The 21,136-nt window shown below is 36.7% G+C and overlaps 1 protein-coding gene across 11 annotated transcripts in view; it reads right to left on the bottom strand.

Moving 5' to 3' along the window:
- The window catches only part of KCNRG (potassium channel regulator), a 110,069-nt gene that overhangs the window by 22,072 nt on the left and 66,861 nt on the right, over positions 1-21,136 (bottom strand). For 7 of the 11 annotated variants that reach the window (XR_011569711.1, XR_011569705.1, XR_011569707.1 and 4 more), the window contains exons 2-3: positions 5,210-5,331; positions 4,381-4,481 (exon numbers count right to left, since the gene is read on the bottom strand). Coding sequence is in view for 1 of the 11 variants with exons in the window: in XM_070800119.1 (XP_070656220.1) it covers positions 5,247-5,331 (85 nt within the window). In the remaining 10 variants the exon portion in view is untranslated. Of the gene's footprint in view, positions 1-207; positions 5,332-21,136 lie in introns of those variants that run through there. The other 4 variants (XR_011569708.1, XR_011569713.1, XM_070800119.1 and 1 more) reach the window with 3 other exon arrangements.

The following is a 21,136-nucleotide window of genomic DNA, read 5'->3' as shown; positions in this document are numbered from 1 at the left end:
TTTGGGAGAGTGACATTGAAACATGTAGAATATCATGTAAGAAACGAGTTGCCAGTCCAGGTTCGATGCATGATACTGGATGCTTGGGGCTGGTGCACTGGGACGACCCAGAGGGATGGTGTGGGGAGGGAGGAGGGAGGAGGGTTCAGGATGGGGAACACATGTATGCCTGTGGCGGATTCATTTTGATATTTGGCAAAACTAATACAATTATGTAAAGTTTAAAAATAAAATAAAATTAAAAAAAAATTTAAAAATAAAAAAAAAAAAAAGAAAGAAAGACATAACCTAAGATCGCAAGTTTGAAGGTTCCAAAATATGTGTTATCACCAACAATAGCCAAGAAATTTGGAAAAAATAGCTTGAAGGAAAAAATGAAACTAATGTCAGATCTAAGCAGGATATCACTAGAAGACAGAGGACTCAAGCTTTCCTGATAACCTATTGGGCCTGTTGATGTACATGTGAAAATCAGTATTATATAAAAAACAGATTGAAACCCTATGGGCTAAAAAGGGAATGCAATAAACAACATCAAATGGCTGTGTATGATGAGGTAGCAATTTCAAAAGAAGTAACCTGGCTTTGGAATCTTTCCTTCAGGTCAAAGATGCCCTTTACCAAACATTCTCTCCTTTTTAGCAGACCCCTTAGTGAGTGAGAATAATAAACTTAATGAATAAAATTAAAAGACTTTGTTTCCCTGGATTATCTGTAGATAGTAAGTAGGCAGAGCTAGGATTTAAGTCCAGATCTGTTTGATTCCAATGCTACTTTTCTTAACTAATAATCTACTTTGCCTCCAAAAGTTATCTAAAAACAATACATAAACAAATAAAAATTGTTTGGCTATCCTAGATCTTTTGCATTTCTATATGAATTAATTTTAGAATAAGCTTAACTTTTAAGCCTACTAGAATTTTGATTTGAATTGTATTGAACCTTTAGATCAATTTGAGAACAGACATATTAATATAAACCAATGAGTCAGGTAAATCTCTCCAGTTACTTAAGTCATCTTTAATTCTTCTTAGCGCTGTTTGCTCTTTTCAGTTTTTAGGACTTTAGTGCTTTTTTTCAGATTTATTCATAAGAACTTATTTTTTATGCTACTGTAAATGCTGTGTATTTTTCACATTTCCATTTTCAATTGTTTGGTGCTAGAATGTGGAAATATAAATGATTATTATATACTGATTTTATATCCCACTGTCTTGCTAAACTCAAGTTATCCTAGTAGCTCTTCATCAGTTCCACCAAGTGGAAGAGATGCATGATTTATTGTTGTTTAGTTGCTCAGTCTGACTCTTTGTGACCCTATGGACTGCAGCCTGTCACGCTCCTCTGGCCATGGGATTTCCCAGGCAAGAATACTGGAGAAGGTTGCCATTCCCTTCTCCAGATCTTCCCAACTGAAGGATCAAACCCGCATCTCCTGCATTGCAGGCAGATTCTTTACCACTGAACCACCTGGGAATCCTCCTAGATGGATGATTATATCAGTTTTATTTCCTCTTTTCCAATCTAATTTTTTTTTTTCCTTCCTGATTATACTGGTCAGAACTTCCAATACTGAGTAAAAGTGGTAAGGGCAGAAGTCCTTGTATTGTTCCTGATCTCAGGGAGAAAGCATGCCATCTTTCGTCAGTAGATATAAGGTTATTTCACGTTTTGTGTAGATACCTTTTATCTGACTGAAGAAATATCCTTGCATTCCAAGTTTGCTGAGTTTTTAAAAATCAGGAATGAATACTGGGTTTTGTCACACGTTTTTTCTGCATCTATTAAGATGATCAGTTTTTCTTTTTTAGTTTAAAATGGTGAATTATACTCATTGATTTTTGAATGTTAAAACCAATCCTACATTCTTGAGATAAACCCAATAATAATACTATCCTTCTTATATATGGTTGGATTTTATTTGATGAAATTTTGTATAGGATTTTTCAATTTATGTGTATGAGGAAGACTGGCCTGAGTTTTCTTGTTATGTCTTCATAGTGTTTGAGTATCAGGGTAATGCTGGCCTCCAAGAACAAGTTTGGAAGTATTCTCTCCTCTTCACTTTTCTGTAAGAGTTTATGTGTAACTGGTATTATTTTTCTTTTCCTAAATGTTTTGGAAGGATTTGTCAGTGAAGCCCTATGCACCAGTTTTCTTTGTAGGAATGTATATATATAAAGTGAAAAGTGAGTAAAGTGAAGTCGCTCAGTTGTGTCCAACTCTTTGCGACTCTGTGGACTATAGCCCCCAGGCTCCTCCATCCATGGAATTTTCTAGGCAAGAGTACTGGAGTGGGTTGCCATTTCCTTTTCCAGTATATAATTTATTTATTTATTTGGCTGCATCAGGTTCAGTAGTTGTGGTGTGGGCTTAGTTGCTCTGAGGCGTGCGGGATCTGACTTCCCCACTAGGGACTGGACCTCTGTCCTCTGCATTGCAAGTGGATTCTACCACTGGACTACCAGGGGAGTCCCTGTAGGAATATTTTAAACTAATAATTCAACAGAAAAATTACAATTCAGGTTATCTATTTCTTCTATTATATCTATTTCTTCTTGAGTAAGCTTGGTAATTTGTAATCTTTCAAGGACTTTGGCCATTTCATCTAAATTGCTATTGTTGTTTGCCTAAAGTTGTTCATAATATTCCCTTATTATCCTTTAAGTACCTGTAGAATTTGTAATGATGTCACGTCTCTTATTCCCGATTACCAATCTTCCTGATATGTGTCTTATCTTTTTTTTTTTTCCCCGACCAGTCTGGCTAAAGGTTTATCAGTTTTACTGACCTCAACGAACCAAGCTTTCATCACACAGATATTCTCAATTGATTTTTGTTTTCCATTTCATTGATTTCCACTTCAATCTAATTTATTTCGTGATTTTTTTTTTTTGCTTCTTTGTGTTTAATTTGCTCTTCTTAAGTTGAGGTCATTGCTTTGAGGGTTTCTTTTTTTGGTATACTCTAATACAGGCATTTCATTTATTCAGAATTCAATAATGTATTTTTATTCTCCTTCAGTTCAAAACACTTTCTGATTTCACTTTTGAGTCCTTTAATCAATAGATTATATTTGTTTCAAAATATTAGGGATTTTCCAGTTAGCTTTCTGTTACTGATTTCTTATTTAATTCCTTTGTGGCCATAATATACTTTGCATGATTTGGCTACTTTAAAATATACTGGGACATATTTTATGACCTAAAACAGAGATCAGAAAACTTTTTCTGTAAAGGGTCAGGAAGTAAATATTCTAACCTTTGCAGGCCAAAAACTCTGTCAAAATTTTTTTGTTTTTCCAAGAAACCTTTCAAAATATGAAAACCATTCTTAGTTCACAGGGCAATATAAAACCAAGCTAGATTTGGCAGTACGGCTGATAGTTTGCTGACCCCGGGCCTAGAATATGCTCACTCTGGGTAAACGTTTCATGTATACTTGAAAGGGAACGTGTATTCTGCTATTTTAAGTGGAATGTTCTAGGAAGTCAATTAGGTAATATTGCTGGATAGTGTTATTTAAGTTTATTACATCCTTGTTAGGCTTCAACTTTTTCAAGCAATTATTAAAAGAGGCATACTGAAATCTCTGACTATAATCGTAGATTTTTCTTTTTCTCCTTGCAGTTCTATCAGTTTTTGCTTCATATATTGTGAACCAACTGTTATTTAGGGAATAAACATTTAGGATTGTTATGTATTCCTGATTAACTGGCCCATTTATTATCATGAAATGACACTCATTATCTCTTGTAATATTTTTCACTTTGAAATCTTACTTCTTTTGCTATGTTAATCTGGCCACACCAGTTTTCTTTTGACTAATGTCAGCATCAGCATGGTATTTTCCATCCTTTCATTCTTAACATTGTTTTGTATATAAAGTGTTTTGCTTTTATCCAATCTGATAATCTTTGCCTTTTAATGAGGATTTTTAGATCACTTACATTTAATGTGATGATTGATATGCTTAGATTTAAGTCTATCATCTTGCTGTTTTCTGTTTGTTCTATTTACCCTATGTTCCATTTGTTTATTGTTCCTTTTTTCCTTTTTCTGCCTTTTTTCAGATTGAATTCTTATGGTTCCATTTTTTCTCATTTGTTGGCTTACTATCTAATATTGTTTTATTATTCTACTGGTTGTTTTAGGGTTTATAGTCTGTATATATAACTTATCAGTCTACTTCCAAGTGATATTACACTACTATATGTACAGCAAATATCATACTTTTATTTTTCCCTTCCTGGACTTTATGCTATTATTGTTTTCATATATTTCACTTGTGCATGTTGTAACCCCCATAATGTATTATTTTTTTTAAAACAATTGATTATCTTAAAAGAGAAGTAAATAGAAAAAAATCTTACGTAGTTACCTTTTCCAGTGCTCATCATCCCTTTGTGTAAATCTGTATTTTCACCTGGTATCATTTCTCTTCTGTCTGAAGGACTTCTTTAACATTTCTTGTAGTGTAGTCTGTTGAAATTTCACTCTGTGAATTTTCAGTTTCTGTAACACTCTCAGTTTCAATGTGGGTAAACATTAATTAATCGATTCCCTGCCATATACTACTATAAATAGCCTTGGCTAAACTGTAGGAGAAAGAACTGAAAACGAATGTATTGTACAACCATGAAATAGCCTAGAACCTTGCCTGTACAAGTCCAGCTTTGGGCAATTGGAACTTTAAGTATTCCAGGGTTTTAAAAGTTGAATAAACTTGGATCATCTTCTAAAATATCTATTTTACTCAGAGATTTTGAAAAAAATTATAAGCATTATATTTATATTAACCATAGGACTATTATGGTATATAATGTACTTTCATTTTAAATTTAAGACACAGTGCAAAACTAAAGAAAATTTAAAAAAAAAAAAAAGAAAATTCTATCTTGGGACCCAGATTTTGGGGCAGGTATTCACTCTTCTCTGCTATTAACCAAACTTTTGTGGAAAAGTCTGAGGAGCAGTGACTTTGATATTATTCGTGATTTTTTAAAACCTTTCCTAAAACTGGATGCTGTCAACAAATGTAGGTTATTCATAGAGATTTTTATTTAATTTGAATATGTATTTCTAAATTGACCACTATATCCTGTTATTCAGCTCATGAATCATTTCTTATTGTACTCATAAAAAGTATACTTGATTCCAAGTTTTTAAAACACCCATCACTATTCCCATGAAGGAGAACTTTTACTTACCAGTTCTCACTTTGGCTGGTCAGTGTGCCTGCATCAATCAGAACCTGCAACATTGTCCAATTTTCTGATTCCAGTCCAGGATAGAGTAAGAATGCACATAAACAAGCCTGTTAGAAATAGGCCTAAAATAAAGATAGAAAAAGTGTTAGTCGCTCAGTCACGTCTGACTCTTTGAGACCCCATGGACTGTAGCCCACCAGGCTCCTCAGTCCATGAAATTCTCCAAGCAAGAATACTGGAGTGGATAATCATTCCCATCTCCAGGGGATCTTCCCAATTCAGGGATCAAACCCTGGTCTCCTGTATTGCAGGCAGATTCTTTACCATCTGAGCCACCAGGGAAGCCCAAAAATAAAAAGGCTCATTATGAAGACCTACCAGAAAATCCAATTCTAAGATTGCATTCTAAGTAAATAAGTCAAAAATTTAATTATTTTATTGTTCCTTTTAGCAGTAGAGAAAAATTGGCAGGAATCAATAAAGACTCCCAAATAAGAAACTGCTTATTTTACAACCTAATATTCTATAACAGAATACTTATTCAGTCATTAAAGTATATTATAGTTGAATACCTTTTCCTCAGAAATACATATGAACAAAAAACAGGTGTGAAAATTTATTCACTCCAGGTACTCCCTTAACACCTGCTTTTTACCTTTTATAATCTCAATTCTCAACTATTCCATTTTCCTTCAAACCACAATCTTTCACGTACCTTCACATCATTTCCTATCCAGCCTAGATTCCCAGGCTCATCAATCTCTCCTGCTTATAACCTTGCTCCCTCTCCCATTCTTTATAGCATGTATTATATTTTTACTCAAGCTCACCTATGTGTTTATCTTTTTTGTATCCTTTATCAAAAAAAAAAAAAAAATCAAAAGTATCAGCCATGAATCTCCATTTCAGTCCCACAATTTAAGTTACACATGTAACCATCTTTGCCTCCTCTCTAATCTCAGAGGAAGAAGTATTCTTCCTTTTCTTTTCCAGCTCAGTTCCTCTACTTACACCCTTGATCCCGTTTCAGTATTGAATATTTCCTCATCTCTTAAGGTCTTGCTTTACCTTTATCCCTCCTATTTTTTTTAATCCCTTCTCTTTTTAATCTCTCCTCTCTGCTGTCTCTTCCTCACATTTTATAAATATGTTAAACTCTTTTCACTGTAGAATCTCCTCCATCTTTTAACTTCCTCCCTACAACTATCATTCTTTAATTCTATTCTGAATAAGAGATGAAAAGTTTTGGAAATTCCCTGGCAGTCCAGTGGTTAAGACTCAGCGCTTTCACTGCTAGGTCCCTGGGTTTGATCGCTGCTCAAGGAACTAAGATTCCTCAAGCTGCATGGCGTGACCAAAAAAAAAAGAGAGAGAGAGAGCTGAGGAGACTTGGAATAATATAAATTTAATATAACCTCTCTCAATTTTAATATACTTTTAAACTCAACACAAACAGAATTCTGCCTCCATCAGTACACTGAATGTGCACTGCAAACATTCTGGCAAACAATACTAATAACAAAACTGCCGTCTTGTTTTTCAGTTTATTCCACTCGTGTTTACTGTCTGACCCTCCTGACTTCTTTCCTTCTGAATCTTCTCGCCCATCGGCTTCACAAGCACAGCTCAGTTGGTGCTCCCTTCCCTTCCTCTGCTATTTCTTATCGGTTCTTTATCTTCCTCCTCTTAATTTGTCCATTTATAATGCTGGTTCTCATTTCCTCTCCATAAATTCCATCTCTGTGAGCAATGGCATCCCCTGATTTTAACTATCACCTATTTAATGATATCTGCCTTCAGCCAGGCCTTTCTCCTCAGCCTGAGACACACAGATGCCGAGCTCCCTAGTGAACTTCTCTAAGTGGATACCCCACTGGCATTTAATCTTCCATATTCAGTATGTCTTCACTGAGTTTCTCATCTCCCTCCCCTTTCCTAGTTTTCCATTTCACACTTTTACATATATACACATACATAGAAGCCCCATTCCTCCTCCATTTGTCTCTATTCCAGTAAAACTGTACTGTACAAACAAGTTGGGGACTAGGGAGTCGTTCAAGACTCTTATATCTATTCCAGGCATAACATCCCAGCACAAAATCTCATTATTTCCCTCCATGGCTATAAAACTACACAAAAATACTTCCATTTATTTAAAAAATAAAATAAAAGCACATTTTCTAACACTCCCTCTAGTATTTACACTATGGAACAACAATCATGTTATCTTAGTAGCAAACCATGAAGGTTTTATGTTGTTATTTAGTCACTAAGCCATATCCTTATCCTGGTGGGCTGCCGTCTATGGGGTCGCACAGAGTCAGACACGACTGAAGTGACTTAGCAGCAGTAGCAGCAGCAAGCCATATCCAACTCTTTGTGACCCCATGGACTGTAGCCCACCAGGCTTCTCTGTCCATGGGATTTCCCAGGCAAGAACAATGGAGTAGGTTGCAATTTCCTTCTCCAGGGGATCTTCCCAACCCAGGAATCAAACCCAGGTCTCCGACATTGGCAGGCAGATTCTTTACCACTGAGCCATCAGGGAAGCTCTATGAATGTTTATATAGAAATATATATAGCTGGCACTACTTCCAGAAAGCCTTGTCAATACCCCTGTACCTAATGGTAGTTAGCACACAGCAGTTATTGCTTAACTCTCTGTTCATTTTTGAATAAAGTAAATGTGACATATTTGAAGTTATCTATAGTAACGATTAAGCTGCATTTTACACAGTTCAATAAATGACAGGACTCATATACTATTTTATAATTAGGGAGGAAATGTTCAAAAGTAAGTTCCCAGATCCAGTTTTAAGGGCAAATAAAAGTTATACATAAAGTATCTTTACATCAAGTAATTTAGAAGAAGCTTTGAACTTTATTATAATTAACAAAGCAAAGAAGAACTAAAAAGCCTCTTGATGAAAATGAAAGAGGAGATTGAAAAAGCGGGCTTAAAACTCAACATTCAGAAAACTAAGATCATGACATCCGGTCCCATCACTTCATGGCAAATAGATGGGGAAACAGTGGGAACAGTGACAGACTTTATTTTGGGGGGCTCCAAAATCACTGCAGATGGTGACTGCAGCCATGAAATTAAAAGACACTTGCTCCTTGGAAGAAAAGCTATGACCAACCTAGACAGCATATTGAAAAGGAGAGACATTACTTTGCCAACAAAGGTCCGTCTAGTTAAAGCTATGGTTTTTCCAGTAGTCATGTATGGATGTGAGAGTTGGACTATAAAGAAAACTGAGCACCAAAGAATTGATGCTTTTGAACTGTGGTGTTGGAGAAGACTCTTGAGAGTCCCTTGGACTGCAAAGAGATCCAAGCAGTCCATCCTAAAGGCAATCAGTCCTGAATATTCATTGGAAAGACTGATGCTGAAGCTAAAGCTCCAATTCTTTGGCCACCTGATATGAAGAACTGGCTCATTGGAAAAGACCCTGATGCTGGGAAAGATTGAAGGCAGGAGGAAAAGGGGACAAGAGAGGGTGAGATGGCTGGATGGCATCACCAACTCGATGGACATGAGTTTGAGCAAGCTCCGGGAGTTGGTGATGGACGGGGAGGCCTGGTGTGCTGCGATTCATGGGGTCACAAAGAGTCAGGCACGACTGAGTGACTGAACTGAAACTGATATGTGCTAACATTTTTCACATCTAAGGATTAAACTTTAGGAATCTCAATTTTATATAATAGGAAAGGAAACTGAGTATAAGTAGAGATAGATGAAAGGACCGTTAGATTTAGCTACATGCTATAAGAATTTCTTGTCAGGAAAAGGTTTCCTATCTACTATACTCTATCAGTGGTTTTGCAGTTTATCAGAAGTACTGCAGTTAAGTCACACCAGTTTGGGGTTGTTTTGCCAACAGCATAAACATCTAATTGTAAAAACCTCGTGTTTATAAAAATACATTTTCCAAAAGGGGAAAAAAGTTCTTTGGTTAAGTATATGTGTACTACTTCTCTACATGGAACACTGACATGAATTTAATCTTCTGTTTCACTTCAAACATTATTTTTCTTTAAGGGTTTCTTTAAAATTAGCTATGTGGTCTGTATATACCATCCAAGTTCACTGGGTCAAAAGTTAACAGTATGGGGTCATCAAGTAAATTAAATGTTAACAGCAAAAATTAAAGGACTTAAATTAAAAACATAGGGCCTAATCCTATGATGAAGAAAAGTAAGGAAAAAGTGTTCCCATAAGAGCCATAAACTGTTCACCTATTTAAAATAAATTACTTCTTCAGAGCTGCCTTAAAAAGTTAATTTGTTTAAAACACGTAAGCATTTCTTTGCCAAAAGAGAACATGAGGCATTTTATTCTCCTTATTTCCCTATATATTTCTTCTATAAGAAATAATTTTTTACATATTAATAATAGAAATGTAGTATGAAGCCGAACTGGTCACATGGCCTCAGTCATATCTCCTAGAGCTCAGAGAGTTCTAATTTGACTTCTGTTTACTAGAAATGAGTAAGAAATGAATGTCAATAGATTCTTGTCCCCCTCAACTTCTAGGAAAAGGTTCTTCCCAAGTCAAGAAAGCCTCTGAGAAAGCCATGAAATTTTTTTACTCATCGTAAAGTTTACTTATCGTGTGTGCCTACTCAGTCGTGTCTGACTCTTTGCGACCCCATGGACTGTAGCCCACCAGGTTCCTCTGTCCATGGGATTTTCCAGACAAAAATACTGAAATAGGTTGCTGTTTCCTCCTCCAGGGAATCTTCCTGATCCAGGGATTAAACCCACATCTCCTGTGTCTCCTGCAGTTTCTTTACCACTTCACTCAATGTGAAGTTTATTTATTAAATCTCTTCAATTTTTCTTTGACACAGAGTCAAGGATATACCCATTTTTATTATTTACCAGTCCTTTGTATTATTTAAACTGTTCCTCAAATACACACATTTTAATGGCTAGACAAAAAGTTTACCAACCCCTGTATATTTCAGGCCATATATGGTATAAGATCTACCATTTGGGGTGTCACTTTTTAAGATGGGCTCTGTTAAACTGGAGAATAACCAGAAAAGGAAACCAAGAGTATGAAGTGTTTAAAATCATAAGCCACTAAAGAAACTAAGGATGTTTGGAGAGTAGAGGTTCAGTTGTCCTCATGGTTGAAAACACTAATGGTCGTACTTAAGGGGTTATCACATATAGATGGGAGTGAATTTGTTCTCAGCAGCTCCAGGGGGCAATTACAAATAGGTGTGCTTTAACTAATAAAAGTCTATGATTCCAAACATGAATAGGCTAACTTTCCTTTACTATGAAAATTTAAATTATTTTAAAACAATATTTCAGAACACTATATTTAATATATCATCTGAGGTCAACACTTTCACACTAATTATTTAGAAGGTAGATAACTGAAACAAATGGGTTTATCCCTTTCCAAGTATCCTTATTGTAATGGGTTGGGAGCAGGGTAATTCATACTTCTTTAATAAATATTACCACTAATGACTCTCAGTTCAGTTGCTTAGTCGTGTCCGACTCTTTGCGACCCCATGAATTGCAGCATGCCAGCCCTTCCTGTCCATCACCAACTCCCGGAGTTTACTCAAACTCATGTCCATCGAGTCAGTGATGCCATCCAGCCATCTCATCCTCTGTCGTCCCCTTCTCCTCCTGCCCCCAATCCCTCCCAGCATCAGGGTCTTGTCCAATGAGTCAACTCTTCACATGAGGTGGCCAAAGTATTGGAGTTTCAGCTTTAGCATCATTCCTTCAATGAACACCCAGGACTGATCTCCTTTAGAATGGACTGGTTGGATCTCCTTGCAGTCCAAGGGACTCTCAAGAGTCTTCTCCAACACCACAGTTCAAAAGCATCAATTCTTCGGCGCTCAACTTTCTTCACAGTCCAACTCTCATATCCGTACATGACCACTGGAAAAACCATAGCCTTGACTAGACAGACCTTTGTTAGAAAAGTAATGTCTCTGCTTTTGAATATGCTATCTAGGTTGGTTAGAACTGTCCTTCCAAGGAGTAAGCGTCTTTTAATTTCATGGCTTCAGTCACCATCTGCAGTGACTTTGGAGCCCAAAAAAATAAAGTCTGAAACTGTTTCTACTGTTTCCCCATCTATTTCCCATAAAGTGATGGGACCAGATGCCATGATCTTCGTTTTCTGAATGTTGAGCTTTAAGCCAACTTTTTCACTCTCCTCTTTCACTTTCATCAAGAGGCTCTTTATTTCTTCTTCACTTTCTGCCATAAGGGTGGTGTCATCTGCATATCTGAGGTTATCGATATTTCTCCAGGCAATCTTGATTCCAGCTTGTGCTTCATCCAGCCAGCATTTCTCATGATGTACTCTGCATATAAGTTAAATAAGCAGGGTGACAATATACAGCCTTGACATACTCCTTTTCCTATTTGGAACCAGTCTGTTGTTCCATGTCCAGTTCTAACTATTGCTTTCTGACCTGCATATAGGTTTCTCAAGAGGCAGGTCAGGTGGTCTAGTATTCCCATCTCTCCAAGAATTTTCCACAGTTTATTGTGATCCACACAGTCAAAGGCTTTGAATAGTCAATAAAGCAGAAATAGATGTTTTTCTGGAATTCTCTTGCTTTTTCAATGATCCAGTGGATGTTGGCAATTTGATCTTTGGTTCCTCTGCCTTTTCTAAAACCAGCTTGAACATCTGGAAGTTCACAGTTCATGTACTGCTGAAGCCTGGCTTGGAGAATTTTAAGCATTACTTTACTAGCGTGTGAGATGAGTCCAAGTGTGTGGTAGTTTGAGCATTCTTTGGCATTGCCTTTCTTTGGGATTAGAATGAAAACTGACCTTTTCCAGTCCTGTGGCCACTGCTGAGTTTTCCAAATTTGCTGGCATATTGAGTCCAGCACTTTCACAGCATCGTCTTTCAGGATTTGAAATAGCTCAACTGGGATTCCATCACCTTCACTAGCTTTGTTCGTAGTGATGCTTTCTAAGGCCCACTTGACTTCACATTCCAGGATGTCTGGCTCTAGGTGAGTGATCACGCCATAGTGATTATCTGGGTCATGAAGATCCTTTTTGTACAGTTCTTCCATGTATTCTTGCCACCTCTTCTTAATATCTTCTGCTTCTATTAGATCCATACCACTTCTGTATGGACATGCCATTCCTTTATCGAGCCCATCTTTGCATGAAATGTTCCCTTGGTATCTCTAATTTTCTTGAATGAATTTTAATTCAGTCCTACAATCTGCGGCCAAGAATACAGAAGCAAAACAATTTCTCATGTAGGGAAAAATCCTAACAGAATCAGAGTTGAAAATATGTATGCATCTGTCCTAAGCCACTTTCAGAAACTAGGGCTCAAAACCATGCAAAGCAAATTTCCCCAAACAGAAGTATATCTCCTGATCCATGTGTAAATTTTCTCCCATATAACTAACATGGATATACTCTAAAAAGAAACTACTCTAAAAGTAGTTTCTGTTTTTTTGTTTTTTTTTTTTGCCTTTGATGACTTTTAAAGGGTCCTCCCCAAATATTTATGTATAATAAAGTACTTATAAACTGATACCTAATTAACTAAAGCATATACTTATGAACCATTTAAGTACCTTCTGAGGAGGACTGTATCATTGTTTAATCAATTTAGTTACAGGGAAAGACTATCAAAGTTACTTCACAGAACAAAAATATTATCAATATCTGAAATAAAAAACATACTTGCATTTTAAAAAGGGAATGTAAATGGGTGAATATGTGGGAAGAACTCATCACATTGCCAACAAATTTCAGTGAATGTTGTACAGGTTTATGACTGGAGAACTAGATGCTATAACTAATGAAACAGCTGTTGTCCATTTTGAGGTCTGACACTTCACAGACCTAAAAAAAAGACAAACAGTACTTTCAATGAATTCGTTAAAAAAGTACAGAAAATTACCTAGATTTGGTATTTTTACCAATATATACAGTATTTTTATCAATGTATGTATATATACAAATATATATACACTCATCTGATTAGAGGCTTAATTTAAAATTTCCAGGTAAATATTAAATTTGAAAAATTAAAAGCTAATAGTAGAAACTAAATAGCCATGGATAGATATATGACACAGATAAGAAACATTTTCAAAGTAGCCATTATTGTTAAGCCTTATTCTCTTTTCTTTTTTTTATGAACTTTTTATTTTGTATTGAAGTATAGCCAGTTAACAGTACTGTGACAGTTTTAAGTCAACAGTGAAAGGACTCAGCCATACAGATACATTTATCCATTCTCCCCCACCGCACCCCATCCAGGCTGCCACATAACATTGAGCCGAGTTCCATGTGCTATACAATAAACCTTATTCTTTTTGCCTTATTATAATTCTTCTAGTTTACTAGTTATAATATTCCTAACATTTTTTAGGGAAAAATTCCTAAGCATAGCTATTTTTAGCATGTTTTAAATATATGATAATCATCAAGTACAAAACAGTCTTAGAACACTTTGTCCATAAGAGTTACTCAAAAAACATCAATTTATTTCAATTAGAAAACAGACTTCAGGATGGACATGTGCACACTACTATATTTAAAATGGATAACCAACGACAACCCACTGTATAGCACAGGGAACTCTACTCAACTCTGCTATGTTTATGGCAGCATAGATGGGAGGGGAGTTTGGGGAAGGATGGATCGTGTATGGCTGAGTCCCTTCACTGTTCACCTGAACTATCACAGCACTGTTAATTGGCTATACCCCAATACAAAATAAAAGGTTAAAAATAAAAATAAATTTAAAATAGAGCTTTTACAATCAATATAGAACAAATATTTAATATTTTATATCCTTACCATTTTAACTCACAGATTAGAAGAAGACACAGAACATAAGAGAGTAAAAAAAAAGGTAATTCTCAATTTGTTCAGGTGGCAGAATAATTGGTGCTAAGTACCATTCATTCCCATTAATCTTTATTAGGAGACACAAGAGACCTGGGTTCAATCCCTGGATCAGGAAGATCCCCTGGAGTTGGAAATAGCAACCCACTCCAGTATTCCTGCCTGAAAGAAATCCATGGAGAGAGGAGCCTGGCGGGCCACCATCCATGGGTTTGCAGAGTTGGACACGACTGAGTGAGTAAGCAGAACTGTGCTGCAGACACAGACAAGGACATGGTCTAGGCTGTCACGAAATTCTCAGAACCAGGAACTACATCTCCACGTGTGCATACTCACTACCACAGCCACATATCAACACACGCAAAGTCACTGTTTACATATAGCATTCAATATTTTCCTATTTGCTGCTTTAACAATTACCATAAATTTAGTGGCTTAAAACAACAGAAATGTATTATTTTTACAGTTTCAGAAGTCAGAAGTCCCAAATGGGTCTCAGTGGGCTAAAATCAAGGTGTAGATAGAGCCTCTAAGGAAGAAATTTGGAGCCTCTCTGGAGCCTCTAAGGAAGAATCTGTTTTCTTGGCTTTTCCAGCTTCTAGAGGTTGCCTTCATCCCTTGGCTTGTGGCCTGCTGCTATCTTCAAAGCCAGCAATGGCTGCTTGAGTCTCTCCCATCTTACCACTCTGACACTGACTATTCTGCTTCCCTCTTCCACATCTAGAAAAACTGTGGAATTATATTGGGTCTACTCAGATAATTCAGGATAATCTATTTTTAGGTCATGTGAGTAGCAACCTTAATTCTGTCTGCAACTTGAATACCCCTTGCCACATAACAACATATTCACAGATTCTAGGGATTAAGATGTGGACTTCTTTTGGAGAACTAGTATCCTGCCAACCATATAAATGAACCATTTTCCTCTGCTTTTCTTCAGGAACTCCATCGACCATCATCTAACTCTAATAAAATTACATGCAAACAGTTCACACGTGCACACAATTCCAGAGACGGGGGGCCCTGCAATTATAAACATATTCTGAACGTTTAAGAATCACTGGACTAGCTCATAGAATATCCATGTTCCAGAGAAGGATCGTTTGATAGTATCAAAATGCCAAATTTTAGACTGGCATTTTAACGTGTATATTTTTAACTTTGATCAGAAAACCTTGATATGGGTTGAAAGTTTTTTCTTGTATTTCCCCTCTATGTATTTTTTAAAAGTAGTTCTAATCATCCTAATTACACCTCTACATCTTGCACTTATAAACAGTTTTCCAGTTGGTATGCATCATTTTGTGATGATGCTAATAGTAAATCCAGTCATTTCCCCACAATTTACTTAATAATCTTACTACTATTGGACATTCCAACCCAATCCTCCCTTTCTGCTACTTAGTACTATATTTAATATTCTTGGCATCTTCCTATATAGATCTTTTCCCATAGTTCAGATTTATTTCATCTAGATTCCTGAAATTCGAATTTCTGGCAGGAAGATGAATATTTCTATCACCCTTTTTATTATTGCTAAATTACTTTTCAAAAGGCCTGCTTTAACTTACATTGCCACCAGCCTTTCCTCACTCATACCATCAATATGAGGGGTTTTTTAAATGGCTTTTGTGCACTGAAAAGAATATTCAGAGGTCATTTAAATTCTTATCAAAGTTATGAATTAAAAAACTTAGTTCTTCCTTGACTTTTAAATTCAACTTGAAGCTCTGGTTAGTCTTTGTAAATTTTACCAGCAATCACTTTCAAGGAGGCTTTTAAAGGTCTCTTAAATATTTAGCTTTTAGAATTTTATAACTTCTATAACTTCTGCTTTCCTTAAGTACTTAAAGCTGGATTAATAAACAAAACCTCTCCAAGAACTTATTTAAAAAAGAAAAACAAGAAAAACCTGTATTTATTTTTCTTCTTTCGCTGTGTATTTGTTAACCGTTCTGTTTTTCTTTAGACCTCTTATTAACCCTTTATCTGCTTTATATGTTAAAAAATATTTTTTGATTTGTCATGTGTCTTTACCATTTATAGCAAAATTTTTCCTGTGTATATACATTTTTTGTGTAGCTAACAATGTTCTCCAAGATTCTGTGTTGAACCTTTCTATCATTCTACATACCTCCTGCAGTGATCTCATTCAATCCCACAGTTTAAACTACCATCTACAACTACAATTAGTCAAGTTGTAGTAAATAGATAAAATACTAGTAAATCTACAGATAAGAGCGCACACCAGAACTTCCCCTAAAGTTCCAGACTTCCAAATCAAAACACCAATCCTAATATCCAGTTATCTCTCCAGAGGATGAGAGGATTGTACTTAACCCAGAGGCATATAAAAATCAACATTTCACACGTCAAAATCCATCAAACCTGTTCTGTTTTTTCCTATCTCAGGAAATGGTACACCAGAAACCAAGAAGCCCTACTACCATGCTTCCTTCTCTCTCCTCCATATACAAAGGCTCCTAAACCTCTCTAGTCTTAGCTTCAACTTTCTCCATCCTAGCTTACTCTGCTTTACCATATGGGCATTGAATTTACTGGTCCTTTTGGCACAGGACATTAACATATGCTCCTTTTTTTCCAATTTTTTGGCCTACCTAATTCCTAAGTCTCAGTTTAACTGTCCCTCCTTTGAAAGTGTTAGTTGCTCAGTTGTGTCTGACTCTTTGAAACCCCATGGACTGTAGCCCACCAGGCTTCTCTGTCCATGGGATTCTCCAGGCAAGAATACTGGAGTGGGTTGCCATTCCCTTCTCCAGGGGATCTTCCTGACCCAGGGATCAAACCCCAGTCTCCTGCATTGCAGGCAGATTCTTAACCATCTGAGCCACCAGGGAAGCCACCCCCCCCCCCCACCCTGCCCACTTAGAAAGGCCTTATAACTCCAGTGTTAAGTCCCCATTGTGTATGCTTTCATAGCATCCTATATTTTTCATGGCATCCTGTACTTATCACAATGGTAATTTGTGTGATTATTAATGTAATCCTCTTTTCTCTTAGTAGACTACACCACAGAGAGAGGAACTGTGGCTGTTTTTCTCACCCCTAGATGCTCAGGACCTTAAATAATACATAACACAGTGTTAAGTCGCTCAGTCGTGTCTGACTCTTTGTGACCCCATGGACTATTGCCCACCAGGCTCCTCTATTCATGGAATTCTCCAGGCAAGAACACTGGAGTGGGTGGCCATTCCCTTCTCCAGGGCATCTTCACGACACAGGGTCAAACCCGGGTCTCCTGCACTACAGGTGGATTCTTTCCTGACTGAGCCACCAGGAAAGCCCTACATAACAAGAATAGATGCTAAACACTTACCTGTAAATAGTTACACATTAAAACTGGAGAAGTAAATCCAGTTTTGTTTATACTTCATTTCACCATCATTTCTAATCTGTGCTTCAAGTACTTTTTATCTCTTGCCTGGATACTACTGATACCATAGCCTCTGTAGGACTTTCTATCACTGCTCTTGCACTTTCTAATCTGTTCTCCAGTACCCTTGTTAAAGTGAATTTCTAAAATATAAATGTGATATTACCTATTGGTTTCAGATTTTTCAGTTGCATCAATATAAAAGTGACATGTAAGGAATGGTGCTGCTGCTGCTAAGTCGCTTCAGTCGTGTCCGACTCTGTGCGACCCCAGAGATGGCAGCCCACCAGGCTCCCCCGTCCCTGGGATTCTCCAGGCAAGAACACAGGAGTGGGTTTCGATTTCCTTCTCCAATGCATGAAAGGGCAAAGTGAAAGTGAAGTCGCTCAGTCGTGTCCGTCTCTAGCAACCCCATGGACTGCAGCCCACCAGGCTCCTCCTTCCATGGGATTTTCCAAGCAAGAGTACTGGAGTGGGGTACCATTGCCTTCTCCGGTAAGGAATGGTAGAATCTACTAAATGATAATGTAGCAGAGAAATTCAGAATGAGACTGTAAAACTAACATAGTAACTCAGATGCTTCTTACATGTTAAGTGGAAAAAGACAAAACTATTTCACATTGTGACCTTATAAAATTATATTTATAGACATTTATTAAGGGAACATGAAAATTGCATGTGAATTGTGATTTGACTTTATTCAGAACTTTATAAATTGCTATATCTTCTCAGTTATAATAAATTTAAAATTAAGCCCATGTTATTAACAGATACATATATTAGTATATGCATATTTTAATGTGCATATACACATATATATTTCCTAACTCTGTCTCCTAAAAGGTCCAAGAAGCAGCAATGAACCTAACCTTGGTCTCTAAGACCATCTTCACTTAGAGGAAACAGGGTTATTTAGAGAAAAAGCTAACTCCAGGGTTATGGCAGGAGCTAGAATTGAAACATCTTACTATACCGGAAAGCAAGTAAGTATTCCCAGAAAATGATGTAGGCACACCACAAAGGCATGCTGCTGCTGCTGCTGCTAAGTCATTTCAGTCGCGTCTGACTCTGTGTGACCCCAGAGACGGCAGCCCACCAGGCTCCCCCGTCCCTGGGATTCTCCAGGCAAGAACACTGGAGTGGGTTGCCATTTCCTTCTCCAATGCATGAAAGGGAAAAGTGAAAGTGAAGTCGCTCAGTAGTGTCCAACCCTCAGTGACCCCATGGATTGCAGCCTACCAGGTTCCTCTGTCCATGGGATTCTCTAGGCAGGAATACTGGAGTGGGGTGCCATTGCCTTCTCCGCCACAAAGGCATAGGACCCAGAATAAAGGTGCTCCCACTAGCTGAATCTAGGACAATTCAAACACCAAAACTAATTAAATACAGACTTTAAAATAGAGGTGAAAGGTCATGATGTGTGTGACTTACCTTGAAATGGTTCAGAAAAAAATGTACAAAATATACACATACAAATATAGATAGAACACAAGGAAACAAAATACAGAAGTGGAAAAACACAGGAATTCATAAGTTAATTGCAGATAATAAACAGAGGAGAAGAAAGGGCCCTCTGTTTGCAGTAGAATGCTGTGGACTGACTGGTCAATATCAAAGGACTTAACAGATTTGTTGAATCATCTTACAACCATCATTGTAAAACTATATTGGCAGTAACATATCCTAAATTTAAATGGGAACTTTGATGAGTAAGATGTATCTTCAAGTATTTTCCGACAGATTGCTTATTTGCCAGGAAGAAAAAAAAAAACCCAATAAACCAAACATTGGAAAATTCTAGCCACATAAAGACCAGATAATCAAAATAAACATCATCAGTGAGGGACATATGGCTATCACATGCTTCCAGAAGTGGTACTCAGAAGGACGCAATATCACCTGTGCCATAGTCTAGTTAAGAATGCAAAACCTCAATTTAACTTAATGAGGATGCATCAGACAAAAACAAAATAAGGAATGTTCTCTCTAAAAGGAGGGTGGAGGGAGAAACTATATTCTTTAAGAATGTCAAAGTCATAAAAGATAAAGAAAGGCTGTGAGAGTGTTCCAGTAAAAGAAGCTAGAATCAAGACCCACTAAATGTAGTACCTGACCTCAGATTGGCTCCTATATTGAAGGCGGAAGTGCTACAAGGACCAACCTACAAAATGCCTATATCAATGGTAGATTGAAGTATTTTTTCAATGTAAATTTATGAAGTTGATAGGAAACACAAGTATTTAGGGATCAAGGGCCAAGATGTATGTAACTTAACCTCAAATGGTTCAGAAAAAAATTGCATATAAAGAAACATATATATTTGGAGAGAGACAGAGAATTTGCAAAAGAGAAGTAAATGATACCAGTGTTCTCTGAACTATTTCTATTTTTGCAACTTTTTGTAAATTTGAAATCATTTCCAAGTAAAAAAAGTTTTTTTAAAAAAATTAAGTCCACCTCAGAAAAACAAGACCAACAGGAAAATAAAAGCTATTTATGTAGCTTTTACATCTGTGCAATTTGCATCTATGCAAATTGTTTTTAAAACACCACCAGAGTATACTGAGTTTTCAGTTTACTGTTCACAGTGTTTTAAGAGGCTTCATTCTTCCTTAAAAGATGAACAGACCTGTAACTTTCACAGTTTATCTAAATAAGCTAATATGTTGAAGCCAACATTCCATCAGTTGCAGCTTAGGCTTAAGAAACAGCAGGAGAGAAAAAAAAAAAAAGCATTGAAATTACAAGACCTCTGCTCTCCACACTACCCATATTTACCATTCATTTGCTGGTGACTGCATGGCAGTTTCCAAAGTAAAACCTCAAATTTTAAATTATGACTTCAGTTTTATGACAAGTCAAGAAGAGTACGCAGAGAAACAAACTAGGTGGGTGAAAAGGGGTGGGCGTAGGTTGGCTAACTCTTCACTGTATTGAAGATGAAAGAAAGCTGCAAACTTCCGCCCCAATTGAGTCCCTAAATAATTGAGTCCATTCTTCTCATCAAGTGTATCACTGTGTGAAGTATTAAAGTTCAAGGAAGGTGTTCTTAACTAGTTTTTTACCTGTGAATCTGAAGATCTGAAGTAAAAGTGCTTTTTTTTTTGCTTTCAAGTTCAGTTCGGGAATTTGCACCCCCTTGTGGTCAAACATAAAATTATTCATTTTCAAAACCATTTTTTTTTTTTCCCCGTTTGGTTTTTTTTTGTTCAGGCGTAAGAACCAAGTTACTTGATTTTGTTTTCTCCCATGTTAGTGAATCAAGAAACTTTAATGAAGGATTTTAAAATCCTTTTTTGTTAAATAGGATCTGAAACAAACAGGACTTAATTCTTCTAAAACTGACCTCTATATAAACTTTAGTCTGTGCAAAATGGAGACAATAATTACACCTACCTCATGAGTTACTATGAAGATTCAAGGAGAAAATGGATATACATGCTTAGCTGACAAACAGTACCTAGTAGGTACTCAATAAATGTTGTTATTTATTAATATCAGCACTTTAGAATTCTCCTGACAGAATAAATCTTAAAAGTGGATGGACTGGATAAAAATTGTACCAATTCATGATGTTCTAGTACAGTCTTGCAAATGAGTTCCCCCAAATATACCACGTATCCAGACTGCAGCTAGTTGATTCTCTCCACAGGTA

This window comes from Bos indicus, chromosome 12 (genome assembly GCF_029378745.1).
Source record: "Bos indicus isolate NIAB-ARS_2022 breed Sahiwal x Tharparkar chromosome 12, NIAB-ARS_B.indTharparkar_mat_pri_1.0, whole genome shotgun sequence".
In the NCBI taxonomy this organism is placed as follows: Eukaryota; Metazoa; Chordata; class Mammalia; order Artiodactyla; family Bovidae; genus Bos; species Bos indicus.
This window is presented reverse-complemented; position numbering and strand designations above follow the sequence as displayed.